The sequence below is a fragment of the Urocitellus parryii genome, chromosome 10 (assembly GCF_045843805.1).
Source record: "Urocitellus parryii isolate mUroPar1 chromosome 10, mUroPar1.hap1, whole genome shotgun sequence".
NCBI classification, from domain to species: domain Eukaryota; kingdom Metazoa; phylum Chordata; class Mammalia; order Rodentia; family Sciuridae; genus Urocitellus; species Urocitellus parryii.
This window is the reverse complement of record NC_135540.1, coordinates 32,915,373-32,943,307: the sequence shown is the minus strand read 5'-3', so window position 1 is coordinate 32,943,307 and position 27,935 is coordinate 32,915,373. Positions and strand designations below refer to the sequence as shown.

General features: G+C 33.2%; 1 protein-coding gene and 1 pseudogene across 10 annotated transcripts in view; one reads left to right on the top strand and one right to left on the bottom strand.

Annotated features, from left to right (window-relative positions):
• The window catches only part of Rapgef2 (Rap guanine nucleotide exchange factor 2), a 252,152-nt gene that overhangs the window by 31,976 nt on the left and 192,241 nt on the right, over positions 1-27,935 (bottom strand). For all 10 annotated transcript variants that reach the window (XM_077803436.1, XM_077803437.1, XM_026395959.2 and 7 more), the window contains 4 exons: positions 21,186-21,317; positions 12,054-12,231; positions 6,764-6,900; positions 5,955-6,113 (listed from right to left, as the gene is read on the bottom strand). In XM_077803436.1, the coding sequence (XP_077659562.1) occupies positions 5,955-6,113; positions 6,764-6,900; positions 12,054-12,231; positions 21,186-21,317 (606 nt within the window). The remainder of the gene's footprint in view (positions 1-5,954; positions 6,114-6,763; positions 6,901-12,053; positions 12,232-21,185; positions 21,318-27,935) is intronic.
• On the top strand, positions 18,298-18,777 carry LOC144257281 (large ribosomal subunit protein eL30 pseudogene; annotated as a pseudogene).

Genomic DNA, 27,935 nt, shown 5'->3' with positions numbered 1-27,935 from the left:
TTAATGTATTTCTTCCTTGGTCAAGAAAAGTTTCAATTTTAGAATATTTATATATATTTTACATAAAAATCCTAACAATTAAAAAAATCTGAAGATGAAACTTTTTAAAAGAGTTCTTTTTAACATGCCTCTTTCACAGTAAAAAACATTAGGGGAGAAGTGGGGAATCTAGGATGACTGACAACAAATCATATATTTGTTATAGTTCAAATCATTATTCCTTGTAATTTCTATACAGGGTAATCCTTGCTCTTTAAAAGTAAACTACAATTTCAGAGCTTGTGGCTTAAAGCAATTAAAGTTCTTAGTAGTTTTAAATAAAGTTAAGAATAAATTATAGAAACTGTGTATTACATAACTGGAGGCCAGTGAGGAGACAAGAATGGATACTTCAGAAAACAAAAATCACTGTGTTCTTTAAAGTATGAGTGATTTATTCTGATTTGCAAAATCATCTGGGGATGAAAAAATGTAAATTTCTTTTTCTCTTTTAACATGAAAAAGATTTAAAAAATAAAGAAAAGTTTCAATTATAGTATATAAGATAGAATATGATACAATCATCCAAAATCATATTTTCAAAGACATTTAGAGCTCTGGCTTACTGTTGATGATATTACATGAAAATTTTTAAAAGATGTAATACCAGACAGGCATCGTGGTGCATGTCTATAATGACAGCTGTAAGGGAGGCTGAAGCAAGAGGATCACAAGTTTGAAGGCAACTTAGCAAGACCATCTCAAAATATGTAAAAACGACTGGGGACATAGCTCAGTGATAGAGCACTCACCTAGCATGTTTGAGGCCCTAGTACTACACAAACACACACACACACACACACACACACACAATAATTGTTAAAAATAATCATAATGATAACATCATCACCATCCCCATATTATGGTAGCCTTGCAGGAAGTTTCTCGATTTATGCTCCTAATCATATGATGAGGAAGGCAGTACTATCATCCCTACTGTATAGAGGAGGAAATGCTCCATCATTTCATGCTGACTAATTTTTTTTTTTAAAATTATACATGCACCTCAAAATCTTGGGGGGAAGTATATAAAATATTAACAATATTTCTGAGCAATGTAAATCACATGGGACTCTCATTTTATTTATTATGCTTTTCTACACTTTCTGCAGTCAGTAGTTCCATTAGTGAATACAACAGCAGTTCAGAAGACAAACAGCATACTATAATCCCAAGTTCCTCCCACTAAGTCAGCTGATAATCATCTAACTTTTTTGTTAAGCATTTAGGAGTAAAAAGTTAAAACTTTAAAAAAAACCAGGATTTTTATGTATAAGTAAATATAAATAGTTGAATTTAAAAATTTTAAATACTCCATTTCTATCATACTCACCATTAGTGTACACGTTTTAAAATACACAGCCTTTGGTAACTTTCTACAAGCCCTTGGTAACTTATCTAAAAAAAAAAAATCTTTATTTCTTTTTACATAGCAGCAAAATTGCTCCCCAAATTTGGGAAGCAATTTCTAAATGGGAAATTTAGAAAGGTTTTATTTCCAAAAAATTTAAGGGGTTCGTTCTTACATCCAGTTTTACAGAACATAATGAAATCATCATTTTCTCATTATCTTCTAAAAAAGAAATGTATCCCTGAATTAAAATGAATAAGTAGATAGATGTATGAAAGAAAACCCTTTTTGAAGAGGAATGTACTAAAATTAATCTTCTTGACTAAAGATTTAAGGAAATTAGAATGAATTTGATTTGAAATTCTTAGTGTCTAGATAGACATTTTGGCATTTCATATGTAACAATCTGAAATACCAGCCAAAAAAAGGGGGAAAAAAAAAAACCCTTAAAACTGAATTTCTAATATGGTCATACAGAACTAGTATCTAAAAAGTGAATCTTAATTGAAAACATTTACCCTTTTTATTAGCAACTTATTTTTGATTTAAGAAATTTATAGCTCTAACATGAGATTATCAGGTAAATTTTAAAGTGGTATGAAGACAGTTAAAAATTTGTGAATTGCTTTAGTGATGATTCTAATGCAGATTTACCTTAAGAGGTTAAATATATTGAAACTCAAACTCTTGTAAGAAAAATTCACATCTAATTGTTCAAATTAGGTATCCAAGTGTTTGCTCCCCATTGAAGGGTGAAGGGCAGGAAGTAGAGAAGGCAAAAAGGGGCAGGGGTAGAAGAGGAAGAGGGGAAGAAGGGGACAAAGGAGAGTGGAAAAAGAAAAGGAGGAGGTATGTATGGGAATAAAAGCTGTTGGGAGCAGTGATTAAAGCAATGCTTCTTCTTTGAACTCTCTGTGCAAAATTGCCAAGAGAGACTGCCCCAATAGGATGTCACCCTACATCAAAGGTTCAGTACTGGTCACAGAATCATCGGTTCTTAAAGGTCAGACACCAACTGCCAAAGGCATCAACTACCTAACGGTAGAGAATTAGGGTAGAAGTTGATAATTATAACTAGGCCATTAGTCTTCAATCTTGGTTCTACATGCTTTGAAGCAACTTTCTCTCAAGAAATCCTTTTGATGATAAAACCTATATAATAAACATACTGAGCTGGTTCTTGGTCACTGCATTTCTACCAGAGCATAATGCCCACCAGGCCCCAGCCTTTCCCCTCTTTGTGTGTGTCTTTTATTTTCTTTTTAAAAATAATGTTATTGTATTTTTTATATCTTTATTTGTTTATATTTATGTGGTGTTGAGGATTGAACCTTGATCCCAGTCCAGTGCCTCATACATGCCAGGCAAGACCTCTTTCTACCACTGAACTACAGCCCCAGCCCTCTGTTTGTCTTTTCTAATCCCCCATTGGCCCTCATCCAGTTTTCTGAATTAACCACTGCACAGGTCAAGGCTGAAAGCCAATACCAATTACCAGGTACCACAGGATGTCTAAAGCTCTAAACTTTGTTCTTCACACTAAACAAAGGAAAAGGACTAGACACCAGAGAGAAACAACTAGAAGAGGAGAACTCGAAGGAATCATCCAAAACAAAACACAAGTTTAAACACATCAGGGGATCCTAAAAAACATTAAATTTAATCCACTCATTACTGTCTTTCTTTTGCTTAACATGAACTCAACCAGGTGTTGCATTACGGGATATTTATTTTGGACCCCACTGGAATGATAGATAGTTAGGGCCAATCCTAAGCAAAGTTCTTTTTCTTGCAAAACATATCACCACTTTTGTTCATTACAGACAATAGCTGTTGATTTCCTATAATGTGGTCAGTAAAATGACAGAAACCATGGAGGTCATTTTATAGTTCTTACTAGTTCTTACTGTTTCCAAGAGGAAGAGCTAAAATTATTATTTTTTTCTTTTTCTTGACAGATACAGGACATTTTAACAGAAATAACTTAAAATCCTAACTCAAATAAGCACTTAAAATGTCTAAATTAATTCACCCATTACATTCTTTTTTTAAAATTTTTTTTTTGTAGTTGTAGATGGACAGAATGCCTTTATTTTTATTTATTTTTTATGTGGTACAGGATCAAACCCAGTGCCTCAGAGCTAGGCAAGTGCTCTGAGCTATAGCCCCAGACTCCCTGTTGTATTCTTAAGGATAAAATGTCAGGCTGAACAGATGGGTTGGTGAATGTCCAGGAGTGATTTGTGAATCCTCTGATTTAACATGTTCCTTTTACAGTGGCATGGAGTGGAGCAGAGCAGAAGACAAGAGTTTTCTCCAGAAGGAACTTCACCTTTGACCCTCTACATATTTCTGAGAACTGCACATTAGGAGTTACAGGAGTCTATAAATCTTAATCAGAGTTTTGTTTTGAGTTGTGGTCTACTTTGCCATCACTCTGGATTTCCTACTAATTTTTTTGTTCTACAAATAGATAAGATTCTCTTCTCTAACATAACACCTACCTCCTCTTCCTTTCCCAGAACTCCAAGATAAACACTTAATGGTATCTGACATGTACATACTCTGTAATATTCAGTCACATAACATTTTTACCAATTACTCTAAAACATTTATATGCCTCTTAAGATCATTTAGGTTCCATGGTTACATTTCTAATAAAAGTAGTTTAGCCAACTAGGTGTACTGATGTACCTGCTGACCTCTCACAAACGAAATAACTTCTATTTGGCCTCTAAGAAACAGACTCCAACTCAACTGTTATTGAAATCCCAAACAGAAAAGAAAGGATTCAGGGAGAAACTAATAAAAGATAACAAGATGGAGAAATCTTTAATACTTTTTCTAGATTGTCTTTACTCCCTTGTCTTCATTATTTTTTGGAATACAATTCCAGGGCTGAAATATCACATATAATCCTTCCTAAATGTACATTCTCATATTAAATAAAGAATTTGGAATTTACCCATTATGTTTTCCTCTATTATACTAAATAATTGAGAAGTGACTATATTTAGAATTATTTTCATATTTTATGTATTTAAAACTTTGAATTCATGGTCTCTTTTTTTCCCCTCTATGATGCTTACTCAAGTAATTATCTGGCAAATTATTTTGATTCTGTAGAAAGGCTTATTTTATTTAGAGTCATGTATTTTTATTTCATTTTAGTTTAAGCAAAATGCTTAAAATTTAAATAAATGACACTACTGTACATTGATCTGACTAAATAAAAATTCAATTATGACTCAGGCACAGTGGCACATGCCTGTAATTACAACTTAGGAGGCGAAGGCAGGAAGTTCAAGATCAGCCTGGGCAACTTAGCAAGACTCTATCTGAAAAATTTTTTTAAAAGGGGTGTGGGCATGTAGCAAATAAATACAATTATGTTCTTTCAGAATAAACTACATTCAGATGTCAAGCAAAATGCAGACTAATAAATATAACGAGCCCTTAACATTAGTCTGAGGTCAAATAAAATCTTTTTGCCTTATTTACATTAAAATGTTTTCTTTCAAAGAGTAATTTTTAGAAGACATTACATAAATTATAAACACTTTAGAGTAAAAGCATCTTAAATTTATTCCTCACTAACATAGAAGTTCCCATTTAAATTAATCTAATTAAATTTCACACTTGTTCACATATTTTCTCTAGCTTATTATTAAATGCTTTTAAAGAAAGAATATTAATATACTGTCAATACAAATGCCATTTCTCTTCTGCTACCCAGTATTTTCTTTGTATTAGCAATTATTTTTTACTAGCAAGTCTTTCCACTGATTCATACTATGATTAACTTCCATGTCTCTTCTGAAATCAATTACTTTGTTGTATAAATTTAAATAATAACATTGTATAGCTGTACTGTGTTACCTTTAATTATAAACTTTTGAGTTTTTCATAATATGCATTTTATTGTCAAATCAATGTATAGATTACTAATAACTTCCGATGGAAAATTTAAAATGCATATTTAGAGAATACCCTTTAAAAAACAGAACACAGTTCTGTGCATTTCAAGTAAGCTCGAGAGAGATTCATAATTTATTGAAGCATAAGGTGAAAAGTAATAGTTTTACATTAAAATCTTATTTAAAGATGACATATTAATATAGGCAGAAAAATACCAAATTGCATAAAAGTGTTCTCCATTAAGAATAACATTCAATGATTTTATGACTTTTGTCAGTAAATGGATGAAATCTGGAGACTATCATGCTAAGTGAAATAAGCTGGTCAAATTTTCTCTCTGATATGCAGATACTAAAACACAGTGTGTGTGTGGAGGGGAGAGATAAAAGTTTACTGGATTAGACAAAGGGGAATGAAGGGAAGGGAGGGAGAATGGGAATAAGAAAGACACTAGAATGAATAGAACGTAACTTTTGTGTTCATATATGAATACACAGCCAATGTAACGCCACATCATGTACAATCACAAGAATGGGATCCTAATTAGAATAAGTTATACTCCATGTATGTATGTCAAAATATATCCTAATGTCATGTATATCTATAAAGAACAAAGTAAAAAAAGAATAAAAAATATATTTTATACCTGGCAGTCATCCACCTTTGTTCTCATCACTCCTTTCATATATTCCTTGTCCATGGTAGGAGAGACACCAAAACTATTTCCCATACATAATATTTCTGCTTTTCCATCTGGATAAGTCACTTCCACAGAACCATTGAGAATCACTGACCAGGAGTCCAGCTAATAAATAAATAAACAAACAAACAAATATAAAAACAGAGAAAAGGCAGGAAGTAGAATTGCGATGTCACAGCTGAAAGTTTTAGAATGGTACCTAAAAATGCTTGGTAGATCATCCATCTTAAAGATGGAACAAATAACTTAAGTGATATCAGCTCTTTAGGAAGTTACAGAATAAGCATTTATACACAACCACATATCTACATGTTTGGATATTCTTCTCAAAAGTAACATAGGAAAAGAGTTTCCTCTGTACCCCAAAGCACATGTAAATGATATATAATGATCACCATTGCCCTAACATCATATTATCCTGATAAAAAGCATTACATTTATCATAAGTTGCAAAACTGAAACATTAATGGGGCTATAGCTCAATGGTAGAGCATTTGCCTAATGTGTGAAGCCTTGGATTCAATCTGCAACACCATAAAAAAAAAAAACTATCAATATTGTATGAAATACTATATATAATGAAAAATAAAATAATGGATTTAGAATGCTGTGACAAAATATGTACATCATAATTCTTTATTCAAACTTATTACTGCTGGTTTCTGTCAAGGAAAATATAAAAACTGGGTTTTGTCTAAGTGCTAAATTGAGAGATCCTCAAACAAGCTTTTAAAAAGGGAAGAATATTTACTGACCTCTTCACCATCATTTAACACAATGGTCCCTGCTCTTTCCACCACTGCAAACACCATCACAGCACAGAGCTCTCGTCTCACTGACATCGTCATATTGGCAAACGCAGGCAGCTGGTGCATAAACTCCAAGAGTTGTTCTGAAAAGCAAAAGACACTCCTGATCAAAACAGCACCCTTTATTAAAAGTGAGTCTTCAAAAAGAATGCTCTAGGTTTCTTTCTTTGTAAATGCCACACAATTTTGCCTACTGAAAGACTCATTTTAAGTATCTTGAATAAAAACCGTATTTTCTGTAGGTACATAAAGATTTCTGTCACCATGAACATGGCGCTGTAACCCAAACTCTAAAGGCACCGAAGAAATAACTGAAGTTAAAATGTGAAATTCCAACTGAAACCCAGCTGTTATCTTCTTGAATAAGGCTTATTACAGCCAAAATAAAATGAAGCTCTGAGAAGTCTCTAGTAAGGTGCAACTCCATTCTAATACCTTTTTGGTCAGGTGGATGTTTTAAATAGCAAAATAACTACCTTTAATTCAAAAATATTTCAAGGGAGAGTTTCTGTGGATTAGACAAATCTATAAAAAATAATCAATTAAATATTTACAACATATAATGAAATAAGAACTGATATACCATTTCTTATCCCACAGATGGGCAAAAAAGAAAGTTCGATCATTCTTCCTCTGGCAATGCTGTGGAGAAATAGCTTATACTTTGGTATAGGCAGATGATTTCATAGTCCCTCGAATCCTATGATCTCTATTCTTTGTTATGTTTTTCCTATTAGTAAGTAGCTCTTCTAATTATCTACTAGATTTTCTCCTCATTCTTCATCATGACCCTGTGAAGTACATGTATTATTTTTCATTTCATAGGGAAGAAACTGAGGCTCAGACACATATAATTAGAAGGTGGCAGAAACATGGACTCTGGACTCTGTGGATAGTAGTGAAGAGCACAAACGTCATGACATTTGAATTCTTCCTAGTTCTCTTAACTTTGGGTAAGTTGGTAAATTTCTCTAAGACACAGTTTTCACATTTGTAATATATCTACCTTCATGAATAGCTGTGAGAATTAAATGCATTGATAAAGTACTTGTCACAGAGTAAATATTCAATAAAAATAACTGCTATTGTTGTCATAATTACAGTCATGGTATCATTTGACCTCTCAGCTAAATAAAAACTTTACATTTTTCTTATCGCCAACACAATTTAACTGTACTTTGTACATACCTTCTGTTAAGTTTGAGCAACAAATTTTATGTTATTGGATGTATTTTGCTAACTGCTAGGGAAAAAGTAAAACAGAAAAATATAATCTGTGAAAATATTACATTTCCAGAAGGACAGACTGAGTGGTTTCCTCTTGCCCAGCTGGGTAATGTCACATTCTGACTAGACTCTACGTCATCCCTCCTCCTACATGGTGCATTACACAAGGTGGCTCTGATAATCAGGAGAATAATAATAAGTGGCACCCAGGCATTCTGTGCAGTAGGACAGTGTTCTTCAACCTGACCTAGATTTGTGTGTCAGAAAATGAATTTACTGTTGCAACCAGTATTAAAAAAAGATGATGATGATAAAAATATTAAAGCACATCACTCATAAAAAGAATAAATTCTGTTTAGTGAACGGTTTTATTTCTGAAAATAAGTAGGTGTATCTGAGTTGTGCCATAAAATATATTTATTTCCAGGAGCAGCAGAAGAGAGATTCTGAATACTACTATAAGAGATGACCTATATCTATCCATATGAAAGGTAGGAATCACTATTTCACAACTGTACTGACCTTTTCATTTGGAACACAGAAGCAAATGAAAAAGTCATGGTCCTCTGGTCAGCACATCACAGTTCTGGTGTTTCCAGCCTAATTTCTGTAGCAGTCATCCCTCATCCCTCATCCCTCACCATAAGCTATCACATTTATAACCTGTAGATCACACATTTTACCTTTCTCCTCTCCTAGCAGTTGTTAAATTTCCTTGGGCAAGCAAAGGTTAATGGGTTTAAGGAAAATGTGAGGCCAGAAGTTAATTATATGTAAGAAATTGAATTTAAGATATGTTCAGAATACCAGAAGTCAAATAATTACCACATACATGACTAGAAAAGAAAAAGTGGGCAGATCATGTGAATTATCTCCACTAATATCTGCTACAATGATTTTAAAGTACCTTGCATAAACATGTTTCTTGTTTCTGACAGGTTCTTATTTTATTAGTGGGTCATGCAATCAATCTGTGACATATGACCAGTGATTGGCATTAAAACAATATAACAAGATAAGAAATAACTGTATATCACATATTATAAGAATAAAGAAGATGGGAAAGATCTAATAATAGTAGATGTACATAGTTCTTCAAACTCAGTAGAAAAACCAAGATGACATAAATGCTTACCTGAATAGTTTTTAAGGCTCTCAAGGATTCAAAAATATCCAAACACTGGTTTTGTGAAAACTCATCTATACAACTATAGTGGAGAATTGGAGCAATTTTTTAAAAATAATTTTTCTATCATTGATATTTAAAAATGTAATAAATTTAAAGCATTTGGCCATTTAAGCATTTGGTTCAAACTAAACTCGGATAATGCCATGAGTACTATACAAACTAGGATGAGGTAGCCAAGAACCGAGAACTTGGGATGAGTACTAAGGTAGTCCCTAGAACAAATAAAACGGAGAAGCCATGGGGGAGGGGGCAGGGCAGCTTTTTCAATATTTTTAGAAAAAATGATTAGAATTATATTCTAATCTATTAGAATGATATACTACTATAACATATCCTATTTGTTAGGATAGGGATGTTCTTGTTTATGAGAACTATTAATCTTTTAAAAAATTTTGTTAGTAGTCATTGTAACACAAAGAAAAAACAAATCAAAGTATAGACACCAGAAACTGAAGTCAATTCAGAAAATGAGCCTATCTTGATTTGCTTGATTCAATTCTGTATTTTAAAAAGTCTTAATAATATTAAGTTTTTTTTTAATATCTAGAGGTTTTGGTGGTACATGAAGCAGGATGGAAAAGAACTGTTTGAAAGAGATCAAAGCCATTCTTCTTCTACCTTAATATATCAAGCCCTCAAAACCAAAAATAAAAGTTCAGGGGCTAGAACTGTAGCTTAGTAGTAGAGTGCTTGCCTAGCATGTATAAGGGACTGAAGTTGATCCTCAGCACCACATAAAAATAAACAAACAAAATGGTCTTAAAAAATTCAAAAATTGAGTATAGCTGGGAGCAGTGGCACATGTCTTTAATCCCAGCTTCTATTCAGGAGGCTGAGATAAAAGGATCACAAGTTCAATGCCAGCCTGGGAAACTTAGCAAGACCCAATTTCCAAAAAAAAAAAAAGAAGGTTCAAAGCCAGCCTCAGCAAAAGTGAGGTATTAAGCAACTCAATGATACCCTGTTTCTAAATAAAATACAAAATAGGGCTGGGGATGTGACTCAGTGCTTGAGTGTCCCTGAGTTCAATCAATCCCCAGTACCCTTCCCCACTCCCACAAAAAACAAAGAAAACAAGCAAGCAAATTATTTTTGCATTTATTTGTAAGAATAAGCACTTCTTGCTTTCCAGAATTCTGGGATAGGAGCCTTCTCAAATACAAAGTGAAAGCCTTATATTTCCAGGAATAACAGACATCCTGCACATATTTTAATAATCAGCATTTTCTTCCACAGCTATTTAAAAAATAGATTAAATAGAGCAGATATATTTGCTTACAAAAAGATGACTTCCAACCAAATGAACCTATTCATAAGCAATATTCTATCTAATTAAAAAAAACTATAAGCAAGGGTTCTGAATTAAGATGGTAAATTGAACACACTTCCATTTTCATTCTTTCAAGTACAATACAAGAATTTAAAAAACAAAATAAGTTTTTACGGACAAAGAACAGAAATATTAAAAAGCCAGTTTTACACACTAGAAATCAGATGACCACATTGGTTCCTGATACATAACAGGGACACCACACCCCTGGTCTTCAGTGGATGAATCTGAGAACTCACTTCACTCCTCCACCTCCACTAAATTCTCCTCCGCAGCACTCACCACTATCTGCAGTGTTTGACCTGTTCACTTGCTCTGTCTCTCCAACAGACTTCGATAGAACAAGGACCTCTCTGTACTGTTCACTATGGAGTTGCTCAGAGCTAGGAAATGTTCAGCACCCAGAAGACGCTCTACCACATTAGCTGCATGAATGGATGGATAATTACGACCATATGATGTTCATCTACAGAGATTTAGCAACTCCCATCAATGACTGTAATTAAATTATACATAAATAATTCAAGGATTTGGTTTTCCATATTTTATCCCTCTTACTCCCTATCTCATATCTATTTTAAATGGTCAAAGTTCTTCCACAGACATGTCTGTCCCGCTAAAACATGTAATACTACAAACTACTCACACATACTTATACCCACGCCTTCCTATAGCTAATCCCACAAACTCAGTTCTTTAGATTTCTCTTCAAATACATATTGACCTAAAGAGTTGGGCAAGTGGTTGGACAGACCATTTGGGCTTAGGCAAGAGTGGTTATGGATTCCAGAACTCTGGTGGGAGATGACTCTCAACAGAAGTTGCTCTTACTCTTAATATATTAAGCAAAAAGCCAAGAGTCTGGGGCATATTCAAATACAAAGCCATTTTTACACAACTGACTCTTGCTCATGTGGAAAGGTAGATATGAAGTCGCTTAGATCTTTTAATTCTAGGGTGCATATAAAGAGAGTCTTAACCCTCACAGTGCATGTCCTGCTATCCTGACATACTATCCTCATCCACTCAGACTTCCTTCACATGGAACCAGAGTAGAAGCAAATTCACTGACATGAAAATTTACTAACTTCCATTGACCAACATTTACACACAAAAAACACAGAAACAGTGCTTAGAAGAAAACTAAAGGAAATAATACTACCGGGAAGACAAATTTAGCTCTGTGTGTGTGTGTATACATGTGTGTAATAAATTAAGCTATGAAAGAAGTTACATGGAAGGATTTTACTAGGAAGTTTCAATCACAGTATTATATGTAGACTTCTGAAGGTATTGACTAACACTGACTTTCTCTTTTTTCCGAACAAATACAGTATATACAAAGGAAAAGCATTCATTACCAACATTTATACAAAGGAAATTCATAAATTAATGACTTCTTAAAGCTCACTAGACTTGCACTCTATTATATCAGTTTTACTCTAAATGTTTTTAACTGCTCCTAGATTCATTTTGTGGGTTGCACTTACCAATATCATCATCTGTCCTGTCGATTGGGTCCTTCTCCAGGCAGTCTCTCACAATGTCCCTACTCATCAGTGGATCCGAAGCCCTCTCAATGTCTTCCTCATCATCATCGTCCTCGGAATCCACCGCTGTTTCTGGCAACCCACTCAGGTCCATATCACCAGCCTCACTTTCTGTGGCCTTAAAAACGAACATTTAAAATACTTTAAAAACTATTTTAAGTAAATCAATCTTTGGGGACCCAAACAGATAATAACAATTATAGTTCAAGACAGTTTTGTTGTATTCATTTTTCTGTAACTAAGTTAGAAGGACTCAACATTCAACAACTATCTGTGTAGACACTATAAAAAAAAACTACTTTAACAAAATCATTCATACTAAAATGTTAGGATGACTGATTTTTCATCTCAGAAGTTTGTATTTCTTATCTGAGCCATCATACAACCTTTGAAACATAGTAGAATAAAGAACAGTGGTGCTTGTTTTCATTTCATTTTTCAAATCGAACAGCTTAAACTATAAGCTAAAGGGTGACAATTCATTGATTCTGAACACTTTTTCCTCCAGAAGAACTGATATGAATTTATTAATGCCAAGTAGACTAAACTGACCTTCCCTTCTTAGCCTTTTGAGGAGAAACAAACCCCAAGTCAAAGGTAACTTGATAAAAACCAAACAGTAACAATTAGTTAAAATGACTACTCTCAAAGTATACATCAATAAACAGTATAGGAGATGATATATGCCTAAAGGTGACACATTCTGTCTTCTCAGTTATCAACATACCTGGTTACAGTATCAACCAAATGTCAACTTAAAAAGACATACACCAACACCTAAATATTTTCTTAGTCACCAGAGTCACTTATTTCAAGATGGTCTATTCTGCTGGGCTATCTGAAACCTAGAACAGTTATCTTTTCAGGTCAATCTATAATCATCTTAATAAAACACACACACACACACACACACACACACATTCACACAGAGTCTTACTGACATTATATACATAGAACTCACTAAATGCTTATATATAGTGAGAATGAAATTAATTAAATGTTATCTATATCAGTCCTGAACATCACAAATGTATTTTTCTAACAAAAATACTAAACTCTGGAAAATATCTTATTGTAAAGTTAACTTTGTAGAAAATGTGCATGAAAAAGCTTACCAATTTCAATTCAAAGCCTGAATGATTTTAAAGATAATAAAAAGCTTTAAGAAAAAATGTGAAAGGCACTGGGTTTGATTCTCAGTACCCCATGTGAATGAATGAATAAATAAAAATAAAAGTCCATCAATAACTTTAAAAAAATCAGAAAAAATATATAAAGATGTTTTTAAAATATAAAAATATAAAATATCAACCCTGATAACAATAATTAACTAAACACCAAATACTTAACAATGTACCACAGCACTGTGTTAATTGTTTTCTTCTCTCCAAAGTGAACCTTCCACTTCATTTGAACATAGTTGTTTGCTAAATCCATTCTTTTTAAAAAAATTTTAATTGTTCCTTTTGTTTGTACTTTGTTTTTTAATATTATTTTATTGTTTTGCTTCATTTTTTCCTGGGTTTGTTTTTTAAGCCTATTTTTTAAACTAATTTTTAAAATTTATATATGACAGCAGAAAAATGGCAGCTATTATGAAGACAAACAATAATAAGTGTTGGAGAGGATGTGGGGAAAAAGGTACAGCCAATATGGAAAGCAGTATGGATATTTCTTGGGAAATTGGGAATAGAACCACCACTTGACCCAGCTATCCCTCTCCTTAGTCTATATCCAACAGACTTAAAAACAGCATACTACAGGGACACAGCCACATCAATGTTCATAGCAGCACAACTCACAGCAGCTAAACTGTGGAACCAACCTAGATGCCCTTCAGTAGATGAATGGATAAAAAAAAATGTGGCATATATACACAATGGAATATTACTCAGCAATAAAAGAGAATAAAATCATGGCATTTGCAGATAAATGGATGGAGTTAGAGAAGATAATGCTAAATGAAGTTAGCCAATCCCAAAAAACCAAATGCCAAATGTTTTCTCTGATCTAAGAAGGCTGATTCACAGTGAGGAAGGGAGGGGGAACATAGGAGGAACAAAGGCTAAATCCATTCTTTAACAAACAATAAGCTATTCATAAAATAACATTTATTAAACCAGTAACTTGGAAAAATGCTTTTGCTAAGAAAAAACTTCCATTTTATTTTAAAATATTATAGAATTCTCTAAATAATACATTTTAAAAGACCTTGATAAGCAACTTTTCAGGAATCTACTAGTGTCAACCACCATTTTTGTGAAAGACAAGAAGATGTTTGGAGACCAACTAGAGGTGAAAGGTTAAGGAACAAAAGCTGGTCTCCAGGGGAAGAGGCCTAAACTCCTAGATCCTGGAACACAGTATTTACTGAATTTATATTTGCTGAAGGAACAAAGAAATTCAGTTTAGTGCTCCAATTCTCGCCTCTACCTTCATTATGTGATTTCAGCAAAGTCACCTAATCTCCATGAACCTACATGTCAACTGGAGCTATAGCTTCTCACCATTCAAAAGACAACTTTTAGATCCAACAAGGGGAAAAGATTTCAGGTATAGCTTAAATCATAAGTATCATCCTAGAGGGAATACATTTTTCTCTGTAGCCCTTACATACTTTCTATATTTCTCTGTATCAGCAATGAGCCCTGCACAATTTATATTTGAAGAGTTTGACAAAAAAAAAGCATTAAACACCAACTCCCTGTGTACCTGTAAATAATTTTTTAAACTTTTTTATTTATTTTTTCTTAATGTGGTGCTGAGGATTGAACCCAGTGCTTCACACATGCTAGACAAGCACTCTACCAGTGTGCCACAACTCCAGCCCCCACTAAACAAATTTCTTTCTGATTAAATGTACATTTTAAGTTCTGGCCAAATGGTTCATACAATATTATGTACTGAATGACCTCCACATATCTAGCACTAAATTTGATGCTTTTAATATATGAGATAATCTTCATATCAATTCGGCAAGTTACATTATTACCCTTACTTAACAGATGAGAAAACACAAGGAAATTAGTAAGTTGCTAACTGTAAACAATACATAGTAATTGTTAAGATTCAATGTCAGATTTGATCAACACAAAATACTAAATACTATGCCCAGATTTCTTAATAGTATTTATGAAATAAAAAGATAAAGCAGTAACAAAATGTTTTCCATTTTGCTAAGTCAGAAATATAATGTTTAAAAATATGCATTTGCAATAAATATACATAAAATACTTGCTATTTTCTATTTTTAAGATTAATGATGGTTTTTAAACTCTTTTATTCTACACTCATACAATTTTTGTTTAAAAGGTATCTGATTACATTTGTCTCAGGAGCAAGAAGAAAGGCTTATGTATTTGTTATGGTTTAGGTGTGGTGTCCCCCAAAAGCTGATATGTGAGACAATGCAAGAAGGTTTGGAGAATAAATGACAGGGTTATAGCCTTAACCTAATCAGCAAATTAGGGATTGAGTGATAACTAAAAACTAGTGGAGTATGGCTAGAGGAAGTGGTTCACGGGGGCATGACTATGGGGTATATATTTTGTATCTGGAGAGTGGATCCTCTCTGCTTTCTGATCATGATATGAGCTTCTTTCCTCTACCACACTCTCCAGCTGTGATTTTTCAGCCTGAAGGGATGGAGCCAGCCTTCATTGGAGACTGTGAGCCCTCAAATAAACGTTTCCTCCTCTACAAATTGTTCTGGTCAGTTCTTTTAGTCACAGCAGCGAAAAAGCTGACTAAACCAGTATTTGTTAGGCAAGTTACTCCTGTCCTACATTAATTTACTTTATACATATATAGTCTATAACATAGTTTTAGTTGCCCTTTAGTATTTAAGTAGGAATATTCTTAAAAATATAACAATTTTATCATATTGATGCTCAATGCCCTATGACTTATTTATAAATCAAAAGAGATTAAATATATTCTGTTATTGTGAATATAGTTCTTAAAACCATTTTAATTGACATTTTTAAAAGAATACCAAGAAAAAGAACAAACAGGAAATTTTAAATGCCACACAGCTCTAGTGAACTGTCAATTTAACTAAAACAAAAGTAAAATTCTACACCTTTTATTTTATAAAAATATCTTTATTAAATGTCACACATATTGTCATATAGAAAAGGGTTGCTTAGTAAGTACCCTTGATCTAAATAAATTTTGTACAGAATTCCAAACATATATATTTAACCCAACTAGCTCTTAAGCCAGATCCTGATACAAATTTAGGCTAGGAAGTTATACTGAATGCTAATGTTGATGCTAAGTTAAGTGACAATAAAGTGAGTAGGAACATAACATATATATATGTGGAAAGTACAAAAATATATTTAGGAATAAACATGTTTCTATTAAGCCTAGTTTGTGTATCAAATTCACATTTTTCCAAATTTAATATCATCATTCTTTTTCACTTCAACATTGTCTTTCAAAAATTCATGTCTAATAAAGAAAGAAATTCCATACTTTTTATTGATATATTATATATGTATATTCATACTGGCATATAATATAACAATATAATTTGGCCAACATAAAAAGACAATTTTTTATAGTTCTCAATGTAAACTGCTAAATTGCTTTCCTAATACTACAATCTCATCATAACTGTGTAAAAGTAAACACTTAAGAAAATCTGTGTTTACTTCATAGGCAAAATAGTGTCATATTTCATACTTAAGTCCTCTTCTAGTCAATTACTAACATATTTAAAATATTTTAAGGTACAAAATTTCTAAATATTTTAAGATACAAAGATTTCTATTTTCTCTTCTATAAATCATTTACTTCTGTACTTTGAATGTTTACTTTCATGTTATAAATTAAGCATTTTTCTTATTAAGTTGCATAAATTATTTACATTCTGACTAAATCTTTGTCTCAGTTGATCACTTAATTACTAAAATGTTCTGATCATTATAACATTAAGAATTTGCTAACTCCTTAGTTTATGTGGAATTTATCTTAATTATGACATAAAAGGAGAATATAACCCCCACCCAAAATGTGACATTAAATAATCCACTATTTTCTCTGTTATTGTTTCCTGAAGTATATATTACATTATTATATGAGTTCCAGTTTGCTTAAACTCTGTTCTGTGGATCTATTTTTGTACAAATATTTTCAGTCCACCTAAGCCACTCACTGATAGTCACACCATTAAACTATTTAATCATGTCTGGAAATGGCACTGTCTCACATCACCAAGAGGCACTCAGCTTTCTTCCACCAATCTCCTATTTTTTCAGCCTCTAAGGTAACCCTCTCTCAACTTAAGCAGGGCCTTCAGTCTTTTTAAGACTACTTACTATCGTCTATGCCCAAGTTTCACATCTCTCTTAATTTCCTTTCATATCCAGCTTATATCCCCTAGTCTATTATTTCAATTATATTCACCGAACACAGCTTTACTAAATGCCTACAATTTCCTGGCACTCTACTAGGCTGTGGAGGAAAAAAACAAAGACAAGACCAATGAGCTGCTGCTTTCTTGAAGCTGTCATTCAACTAGGCAACCTTCTCATTCTCAACAAATGAACTCTTCTGAGAGAAAACAGAAATTGTAAGACAAGGACTCCCTCAATTCCCAAACTCCCTACTGCAAACCCATCAGGATGTGTCCTTGTTAAAACAGGCATTTCTTCTCCTAAGTCTACTCCCTTGTCATCTCACTTTCTTCTTCTTCTTCTTTTTTTTTTTTTAATTGGTTGCTCAAAACATTACATAGCTCTTGACATATCATATTTCATACATTTGATTCAAGTGGGTTATGAACTCCCATTTTTACCACGTGTACAGACTGCAGGATCACATTGGTTACACATCCACATTTATACATACTGCCATACTAGTGTCTATTGTATTTTGATGCCTTTCCTATCCCCTTTATTCTTGATTTCTGCTACTCTCATTGTCGGCAATATTCTACTCTTTTCTTTCCTGTACGTAGTGTTCAATTTCAATCTCTATGTGCCCAAAGAATCCTAGGCCAGAATTGTACATGGGAGATAGTGTTTCATCCCTGGAATTATTCAAGAACAGATTGGATGCTTGATTGATAGTAAATTAGTAAACGATTCAAATTTGAGATTGGAAGTGGAACCAAGTATAAAACTTCTCACCTTAAGAATTTCTGATTCGAGGATAACAGAAATTGTCTATTGAGAATCACTATCAGCCTTTCTAGCTCTCCGGCCATCTTGACGGCTGCTCTAGGTTGGGGGCCGTCCTGCATCTAAGGCAGGAAGATGGTGGCCGCAAAAAAGACGAAAAAGTCCCTGGAGTCGATCAACTCTCGGCTTCAGCTTGTTATGAAAAGTGGAAAGTATGTACTGGGGTACAAGCAAACTCTGAAGATGATCAGACAGGGCAAAGCGAAATTGGTCATCCTTGCCAACAACTGTCCAACTTTGAGGAAATCTGAAATAGAGTACTATGCCATGTTGGCCAAAACTGGTGTCCATCACTACAGTGGCAATAATATTGAACTGGGCACAGCATGTGGAAAATACTACAGAGTATGCACACTGTCTATCATTGATCCAGGTGATTCTGATATCATTAGAAGCATGCCAGAACAGACTGGTGAAAAGTAAAACGTGTAAAATTTTTCTTTAATAAAACTTGGCAGAGTGTGTTTTAAAAAAAAAAAAAAAAGAGAGAATCACTATCAAAGGCTAAGTGTTGCATAGTTAATAACTGCATATTTAGATATACATATGGATTTTTTTCTTTTACATCCTTTTCTGGTACCAGGGATTATGAAACCAGGGGCACTTAACCACTGAGCCATATCCCCTGCCCTTTTTATGTTTTGAGACAGGGTCTCCTAGTTGCTTAAGGCCTTGCTGAGTTGCTGAGATCTGGCTTTGAACTTATGATCCTCCTGCCTCAGCCTCCCAAGCCACTGGGATCACAGGCATGTGCCACCATGACCTGCTGGATTTTTCCTTTGGAAGCATCAAGTAAAAAAGGAATAGCCTTCAACTCAACTAAATGAATCAAACTGAAGTACAGGGATCCTCTTCTTCCTCTGTAATCAGTTCAGACTTCAGGCTGCAAGCTCCAACTATATCAGATGAATGTCCAATGTGAACTCACACCTATGTTCTTGTTCAGACATTCTGATGATAGCTAGGAAAGCAGAAATACCATCAAGAATTCCTTCATGAATTTATCTAAACTACTCAAAGTGACAACACGGAAGACTAGAATTTCCCTCAGAATATGCTCCCAATAAATTATATAAAAAGACACCATATTCTTATAAATCCATGTTCTAGGGATTTTGCTAAACTTTGCATATATTTGCAGAGAACAGTGATGGTGATAACTGCTATAGCTTCAATTATATTCATACTATATATCTTTAAACTATATAATAACCATCTCAAAGTTTTAAGGACAAGGATTCTACCATGGTGTCTCAGTTGATATAAGCTAACATACTCATATTGTTCATTATATAAGGGAACTTTGAATAAATGATTTTTTAAAATCTCCTTCCAGAAACATGTGTGAGGTAGATTTGCCCTGATACAATGCCTTCTCTAAGATTTGAAGTGGAATTACCTCCTAATGAGTTAATGACAAACTGACATTTTATGGATCAAAGTAGAAATTTGCAAAGTCACTTTAAAGAGGCAAAGATTATATTTCTTTTCTTCTTCTTCTTTCTTTTCTTTTTTTTTTTTTTTAGTTTTTAGTTTTTTAGGTGGACACAATATCTTTTTTATTTTTATGTGGTGCTGAGGATTGAACCCAGTGCCTCACACATGTAAGGCAAGTGCACTACCACTAGAGCCACATCCCCAGCCCCAAGATTATATTTCTTATTGCAAAATAATAAAGAAATTCTAATCATAAGAATTTACAAATGGTTGCATTTGTGGCTAACAAAACTTTTTTTTAAAAAATGCATTTGGAGCTGTTTAAAATATAAAATTGCTAATCAACTCTCTATAATGCTATGAAATTATAGAAAGCATGCACCCAATATATAAAAGAAAATTTATTTTCTAAGATCTACTAAATTTAGGACTTAAATGTCTCATACGTAGTATTCTAATTGTTTACTTTTAGTAATAAAAAAAAAGTAGCACTGCCTGAATATGTTAATAATTCCAAACAACTATAATATTCAGAAAGTTACTTTTTATGGTCAATTCACAGGACAACACCTATAGAACCAAGAATTATCCTTGGTAAAGTTAGTAAAATAGTCTTATTGTTTGAAACCATCTAAAATCCAATATTAAAAGTATATATTCCAAAGTTCCCCAAATGGTCTTTATTTTCATTATATTTTGATCATTTTCCAAAATTTACATATTATAAGCCAATGATTTTTTAAATTTTTTTTGAGATAGGGTCTCCCTACGTTGTTTAGGGCCTTGCAAAATTGCTGAGGCTAGCTTTGAACTTGTGATCCTCCTGCCTTAGCCTCCCAAGAGTCGCTGGGATTACAAACATGCACCGCCACACCCACACCCGGCTGCCAATGAACAATTCTTCACCAATGAAAATTATTTGGCCTTTAAGATATCTTTTAAGTCTCATAGTTCTAAATTTTTTCTATCCAACAATAGCAAAGAATTTATTTTGAACACACAAAAAATCTGTAGGCTATTTTTTAAAAATATAATTCAATGATATGATCTTAACTAATCCTTTACTTTTGTCATACTTTATAAGACTTTAATGAGAAAAAAAACTTACTTATAAAAGCACAATTCTGCAGTTTCTAAATCAAGTAAGAGTCATAAACCTACATGTACAGTCAAACAAAACATTTTTCAAGAGAAAAAACTCCTTTGCTACCACTCCATTTAAAATTCTGATAACTGGTAATAACACAGGCCAGTACAATTTGACAGTAGTTCTGCTTCCTGAAACACACTGTATGTCTGTGTGAAGCATAAACATCAATATTTTATATACATACATGCACATAATACACACATATACACTTACTTTATAAATTACATCAACTGAGAATCATGAAACTCCTTAGACCAGATGAAAATAAAGCAAATGATAAGGAATATGCTCACTCACCTGGTAAATATCAGAAAGACTGCTGCTTCCAGAGTCACTTGTGATGCTACATCCTGAATGGCTAGAAGAAACGTGGGTCACCTGTGGGTGGAGACTGTCAGTAAGGTGTAGTTTTGTGAAATCTGCAGGAAGCTATGGAAGGAGCAGGAAAAACTAGGATTACAATTTGAATCAAGACATTTAAAACTATAATACTTTATTCTGTTCCAGATTATTGAGCCAAAAAATGTTATTAGGGAAGATCTTTCATTTTTCAAGTTTGCAAATTACTAAACACTGTTGTTTTTTTTTTTAGCCAAAAATCATAAATTTTTAAAGTTGTGGGCATACAGAGAACCTTAAATAATATTAAACTCAATGCTTACTTAAATAGGTGGTTTGTGATTAAGATCAACTTGGTAAACATTTAATTTAGTAAAGTACAATTTTCAAGCTACAAATCAATGAGCAAATTAGTCTACTACTATTTATTAGCAATCACTAATGCAATTTTGTGGCAAGAAACAGCTTAGATAAGAAAACATATTTGAGGTTCTCTTATGCCCAAATGAGTTAAAAGTTAAAAACAAACAGAAAAACAAAACAAAACAAGCATCTTAAAATCAATAAAATGTATTGTCATACACTATATACTGGGCTCCAGGGAGGACAACAGAGACAAGACCAAAGAACTTGGGTAAATATCATCCATAATTTCTCAATTCTATCTACACACATAAACATAAATAAAACTTTCTGCTTGTGCATGTTTAAAACAAAATAGAAACAGATTCACTAAGCATTCTTTAGGTGCTTGGTCCACACCACATAAATCAGAGAAAACGAATTTTAAAAGAAAACATTCACACATTCGTTCATTCAACAGATCTTTACAGGAACCCTTTTCTAGTACTATGTGCTACTCAGTAAGACTGGAAGAAAACATTACCCTCAAGAATCTTACACTCTTATCAGTTATTACTGCTGCATTTTGTGTTTTATTTTGTTTGGGGAGAGTACTAGGGATTGATCCCGGGGGGAACTTTACCAGTGACCTACAGACCCAGTGCTTTTGTTTATTTTGAGACAGTGTTTCTATAAGTTACTGAGGCCAGCCTTGAACTTTCAATCCTCCTGCTTCACACTTCATGTCACTGGGATTACAGGTATGTACCATTGTACAAGACTATCAATTATTTTTACTGTTGTCTTTGATTTTCCACATTTTTTATTGATGTAGTATGGTTGTACATAACGGTGGGATTTGCTGTTACATATCTGTACATGTACACAATATAACAATACTATTTAGCCAATATAATTCCCCAGCATTTCCCATTTTCCTTCCCTTCTCTCTCTCCCCTGGTCTCTTTCCTCTACACTACCGATCTCCCTTCAATTTAAAGGAAGCTACATTTATCAGTCATATTACATTTACACTACTGGCTAATAATACACGTAATATTTTAAAATATATGCTAAGGGCATCTCTAAATACAGGCAACATCCACTTTCCTGCCTGCATACTGAATCTACTTAGCTAGTAAATAATAATTAATATAAAGACTAATTATTAAAAGCTAAATAAGGGTTTACCTTAATAACATTCCTGCCTCTCCTTTGACCTGAACCCTCTCTCCCTTTCCAAAAATATGACATTATTCCATGGTTTAGAATGAGGCTCACATAGGAGATGATTCGGATTTATGACAATGATCATTGTTTCAAACAAGCAAATTTATATCCTACAATCATTCAGAACTAGCTCTATGAATAGATTACACCACCCCCATCTTAAATACATGACAGTCAATAATATTTATATAAACCTGTTCAAAAATATTATTTTTAATATTATGATACAGGTATATAAAAAACTTAAGCATGAACTTATTAGGGGACATATGATTACATACCAAATGAAATAGACAAAAAATCCTTATGTTGGTTAAGCTTGGAGAAGTGAGATATTCAGTCAAATATGTCATTATAAACAGGAATCATCTCACCAAAAGTGTGTTTTCTTTTTAAACTGATTGTTGAAGATGTAGAATATCATACCAAATTTAGGAAAATAACAATTCCAAATACCTCTATATTCAGAATTTACATGATTTATTCACAATATAGAATAGTGAAAATATTTACAGGATTTCTTCAGGAACAATTTGAAGACAGAAGTTTGCAGACATGTGTTAATGGTTAGGATTAATTATGGAGCTAAATGATGGTTATCAGATACTAAAATAATATGTCCACAGCCTGAGATATGTATCCTTCATCATCCTAGCTGCACTTCCATTTGGTTCAGTCACTTACTGCAGAAGGCAACAGAGGAAACATTACTTTGGCTCAGGGAGTTTGAAAGACACCATTGATACACGTAATTACAAGCAGCACTCTGATTACTAGTGACTACTATAGATGTGACTCAGGTTGACACATCCCACGCATTGTGATATTCTTTAAAAACTAACTTAATATGTCAACTAAAGATACATCTAATGAATTTTTACTCAATAAATGATTATTTACTCAAGTCTCAAAAACCTCTTCTCTTCAGCATCCATCACCTGGTCATCTTCCCTAAGGACTCCCTATAAGGTGAGCATTAGGAGCTGTAAGAACCCTACAACTCAGGCCCAGCCTTCACATGCCACAGCGACTCACTTGTGTCTGTTTTTCACCACAAACATCAGAATTTCAGAATGAGAAAGACCGTCAGAAGATAAACAAATATTTTTGTTTTTAAAAACTCAATTGTATTTAATAAATACTGAAAATCTGTTATTTCTGGACAGTTGGCTAGGGGCAGGGAATAGGAAGATGAATAACAAGTTTCCAATTCGAAATGTGACTTAATACAACTGCAAAAGTCATTGTGATAGATGTTAACAAACAACAGGAAAAGAAACCTACTTTTTAAAAACATTTTGCTTTTATCCCTTCCACCACTTATGTTCTTCATAGGATAGCATGAAATAATGATATATTAAATTTGGACTAAATGTATTCATAACTTAGCATTAATTTAATTTTCTTTTCTTCTTGGTTGTGCTAGGGATCAAACTCAGGGCCTCACCCAAGGTAGGCAAGTGAGCCAACGCCTGGTCCATAATAAAATACTTCTATATCAGGATAACAATACTATTATTAAATTTTACATCAGTCAAGGTTATAGAAAGGGAGAAGCTGTAACAGGCATTACCATCAGGGGAAGGCCTAAAGTGCACTGTTTTGGTCCTGCCGTAACACTCAGATGGAAAAGAAGCTCAAAATCAAGGCCTATGAAAACTGCAGGTTTTAAGAGGCAAACAAGCCCTATGGAAGTTGGACAGGGAGATTAAACAGGTCAAGCTCTACATCCAAACCAAAGGACATCAGGTAACAGAGAACCCCTAGCAGGACAGTAACTCCAGGTCTGCATAAGGGATTTAAAAAAAAAAAAAAAAAGCCACAAGGAGAAGATTCATTTATTCCAAACTTTGTTCTAGACTTGACCCCATAGTGATTTAAGCTAACTTATTTAGTTAAATTTCAGAAAAATAGGACTGGGTATTATCTTGTGACTCTAACCACTATTTGTAACAGAAACTCTTAAGTAAGAATATTTTATGAACCTGGGGCTATATACAGTAATTGTTCAATGAAAATAAAACAATAACTAAATAATAGAAATTAACACATTTTGATCTTAACACCAATATATTTCCCAGTAATCATTAACACAATGCAAATCAATCTCTCATTTGTATTTTTCATTGTTATTTAAAGGTTTTAATATTTGATTATATGAATTTTTCCTGGATCAAGCAAACTATAGTCCTAAAAATATTACTTGTGAATCACATCTTTAGTAACCTACTGTTAGGCAAATGATTGACTCATAGTTTAACCACAAACACTGTTAAATATATATATTTTTTAAAAAGTAATATTTTAAGTCAAATTCTTAAATCAGATTATGTATTTAATTAAGATTATATTAATTTTGATTAATGCTTATGCCCACATAGGCTTAAACGCCACTTACAAGCATAAGCCTAAAATTAATCATAGTTGCATAATATATTTGTATAATAGCTTGTATAATAGCTTGTTTTATTTGAGGAGACAAACAGGGATGCTATAAAAATTAGCTTTAAAAAATAAAGCTCTACATATGGTTTAATTCTCATAAATAAATAGACTCTTGATAATCAATGATATTAATTTAGTGGTTGGCATTTATAAAATTACTAGCTAACGGACTCTACTTTGAACATAAATGCAATAAATATCTTGGTAAATTGGTAAAATTCCTAAAATTAGAGATGTACAGACAATGGTAGCTGCCCTCCTTCCAAATGCTTTTATCCCCCAAGAATCCCTAAGTTACTCATCTGGCCCAGTATCTGTGGCACAGACCCCAAATCCAACTAGGAAAGCACAGAAGTTCGTGGGATTCTACTACCAACAGGTGTTCTACGTAAAAGAGAGCTTCATATTCCACAATGCAGGCTATCATATTAGGATCACTGAAAAATTCAATAGTTCAAAAAGAATAAGACAAAACCAGAAAGTACTGCCATCATCCACTGACACTGATATATAACTGATAATTTCCCAAACTAACCTCAGAATCTTTTTATTTCAAGTAATTGAGTTACAACAGAATACACAAGACTTGAATGATGGTTGAAATCTATAATCTCCACAAGTGGCTTCTTCTGAATAATAATACCTAGTGTGAATTAAATATCAAAACTAAATATTATGATACATCACTAAGAATCAATCCAAATAAATGTTGCTTTTACCATATCATCATTTGTGTACACTATTTATATTTCTTTTTAAGCTATGTGGACTCAGTAAATTATTGGACATATTTTTTTCTGAGATTTTAGTGAAAACATGAGACACTATTTTCATTTACCACTCATCCATTGGGTTTTGAAAGCTTGTGCTGTGAGGATAGGTGAGTGAAAGGTTGTAAGGGGCTTAGAGAAGTGCATGGTGCACAGAGATCATTAAGAAGTATGTCAACTATCAATTATCATGGGCTAGAGTGCAAGGCACTACTTTTCAGCTTATAGCTCCTGTGGCTGGAATCCAAGAGGAGATAGTAGTGGGTGACTGAGCGATTTTCAGAAAGGGCTTTAGTGGCAAAAGTCATCCAGCTACAGACAAAATCCTTTGCCTGCTCTGGTACTCAGAGTTTCAAAGAGCAATTCATATTCTCTCTCTAACCTGCCTTCAATGCATGTGCTCATGTGCATGTGTGCACATACATAGTTTTCTCTTTTTTTTCTCCCCTTTTTACTAACAATCTTTTCAGATACTACTAATTCTGATACCCTTTAACTTGTTTCCACATACAACTTGATTAGGAATTTAGTAGATAATTTTAAAACCAGTTAATAATATGATTGACTTTTATTTCTTTAGATAATATTTCTTGAAGAATACCTGAAAAAGTACACACTTGGACTCCTAACTATTATTCACAGGAAGCAATCTACATCTCTTATAATCCTTAACATATGCCCTATACAACACCTGTCCTTGAATGATTCATTGGTCAGTATTGTACAAAAGAAGAGAAATATTTTGTACAAAATAAATTTTCTGTGTTCATAAATATATGTAATGACAGGAAGAAAAAGTTTACTAAATATGTCATGAGATACTAAACTGACAGATATACATCATTTTTTCATTATATTACATTAGACACATTTTTAAGTGTCAATATAATCATACTTTAAAGGAATAATTCTATAAAAATGTTTGCTTTCCATCTACTAGAGAAATCTGCCAAAAAAATAATAATTTTTAGGAACTGAACATTCTTTTAGCTTTCTACCAGGCTCAAAAGACATAAGGCTCAAGTTAGACATACGTGAACTTACTGCCTCCTAAGTCAAGTGACCTTGGATGAGGTAAATCAACTTTTGTGCACATCTTCTGTGAAATGAATATAGTGTAAAGAGATAACTTCTGTGACCTACAGACTCTACCTTACAGATGCCTCTCTCCTTTTTCATTCCTTGTATTATTTTTCCAACCAAGATCCTCAAGAACTTATTTTGACACTATCACACCTAAATTCCCCAAAACCTATATATTAAATTTCAAATAAATTAGATTTATGTGGAGAGGAGCTCACTGATAAAAAATGATAAATTTTGCAAATTAAATTACCTCCTTTCATGATATGCATATAAGCCAAATACTATTTTATAGAAAAATTTTCATTGCTCAGAATTTGTCCAAAGTGATGATAAAAATGTTAGTAGTTTTTGCTTTTAGGTGTGTAGTCTTCTTATGTTTGACTGCAAATTCCTTTAAATTAGTCATGTATTTGCCCTGCCATGTGTTAAAAATGAGTCATAGAATAACCACAAAGCTTTATTCCTGCCATACTGATTTGTTCTAGAGGAGACTGAAACACTACCTTGGAGTGGGCAGGTGACTATTTCATTTCCACAGTTCCTTGTTACTTTCCTACATCATGATAATGTTTCAGAAGGAACTATAACAGAGAGGTTTTGATATGGCACATATTCATGAAATTTCACACAGGTTTTTGTCCAAACATAAGCCTTTATGTTGGAGTTAGCTACTGAAATGCAGAATAGATTGAGCATTCTTAATTTAAAAATACAAAATCTTCAGTATTTAAAAATCTGAAACTTTTGGAACCCATGATGCCAGAAGTAGAAAACTCCACAGCCAATCTTACAAGATAGGTCAAAATCCAAGTACAGGTATACAAAAAATATTGCA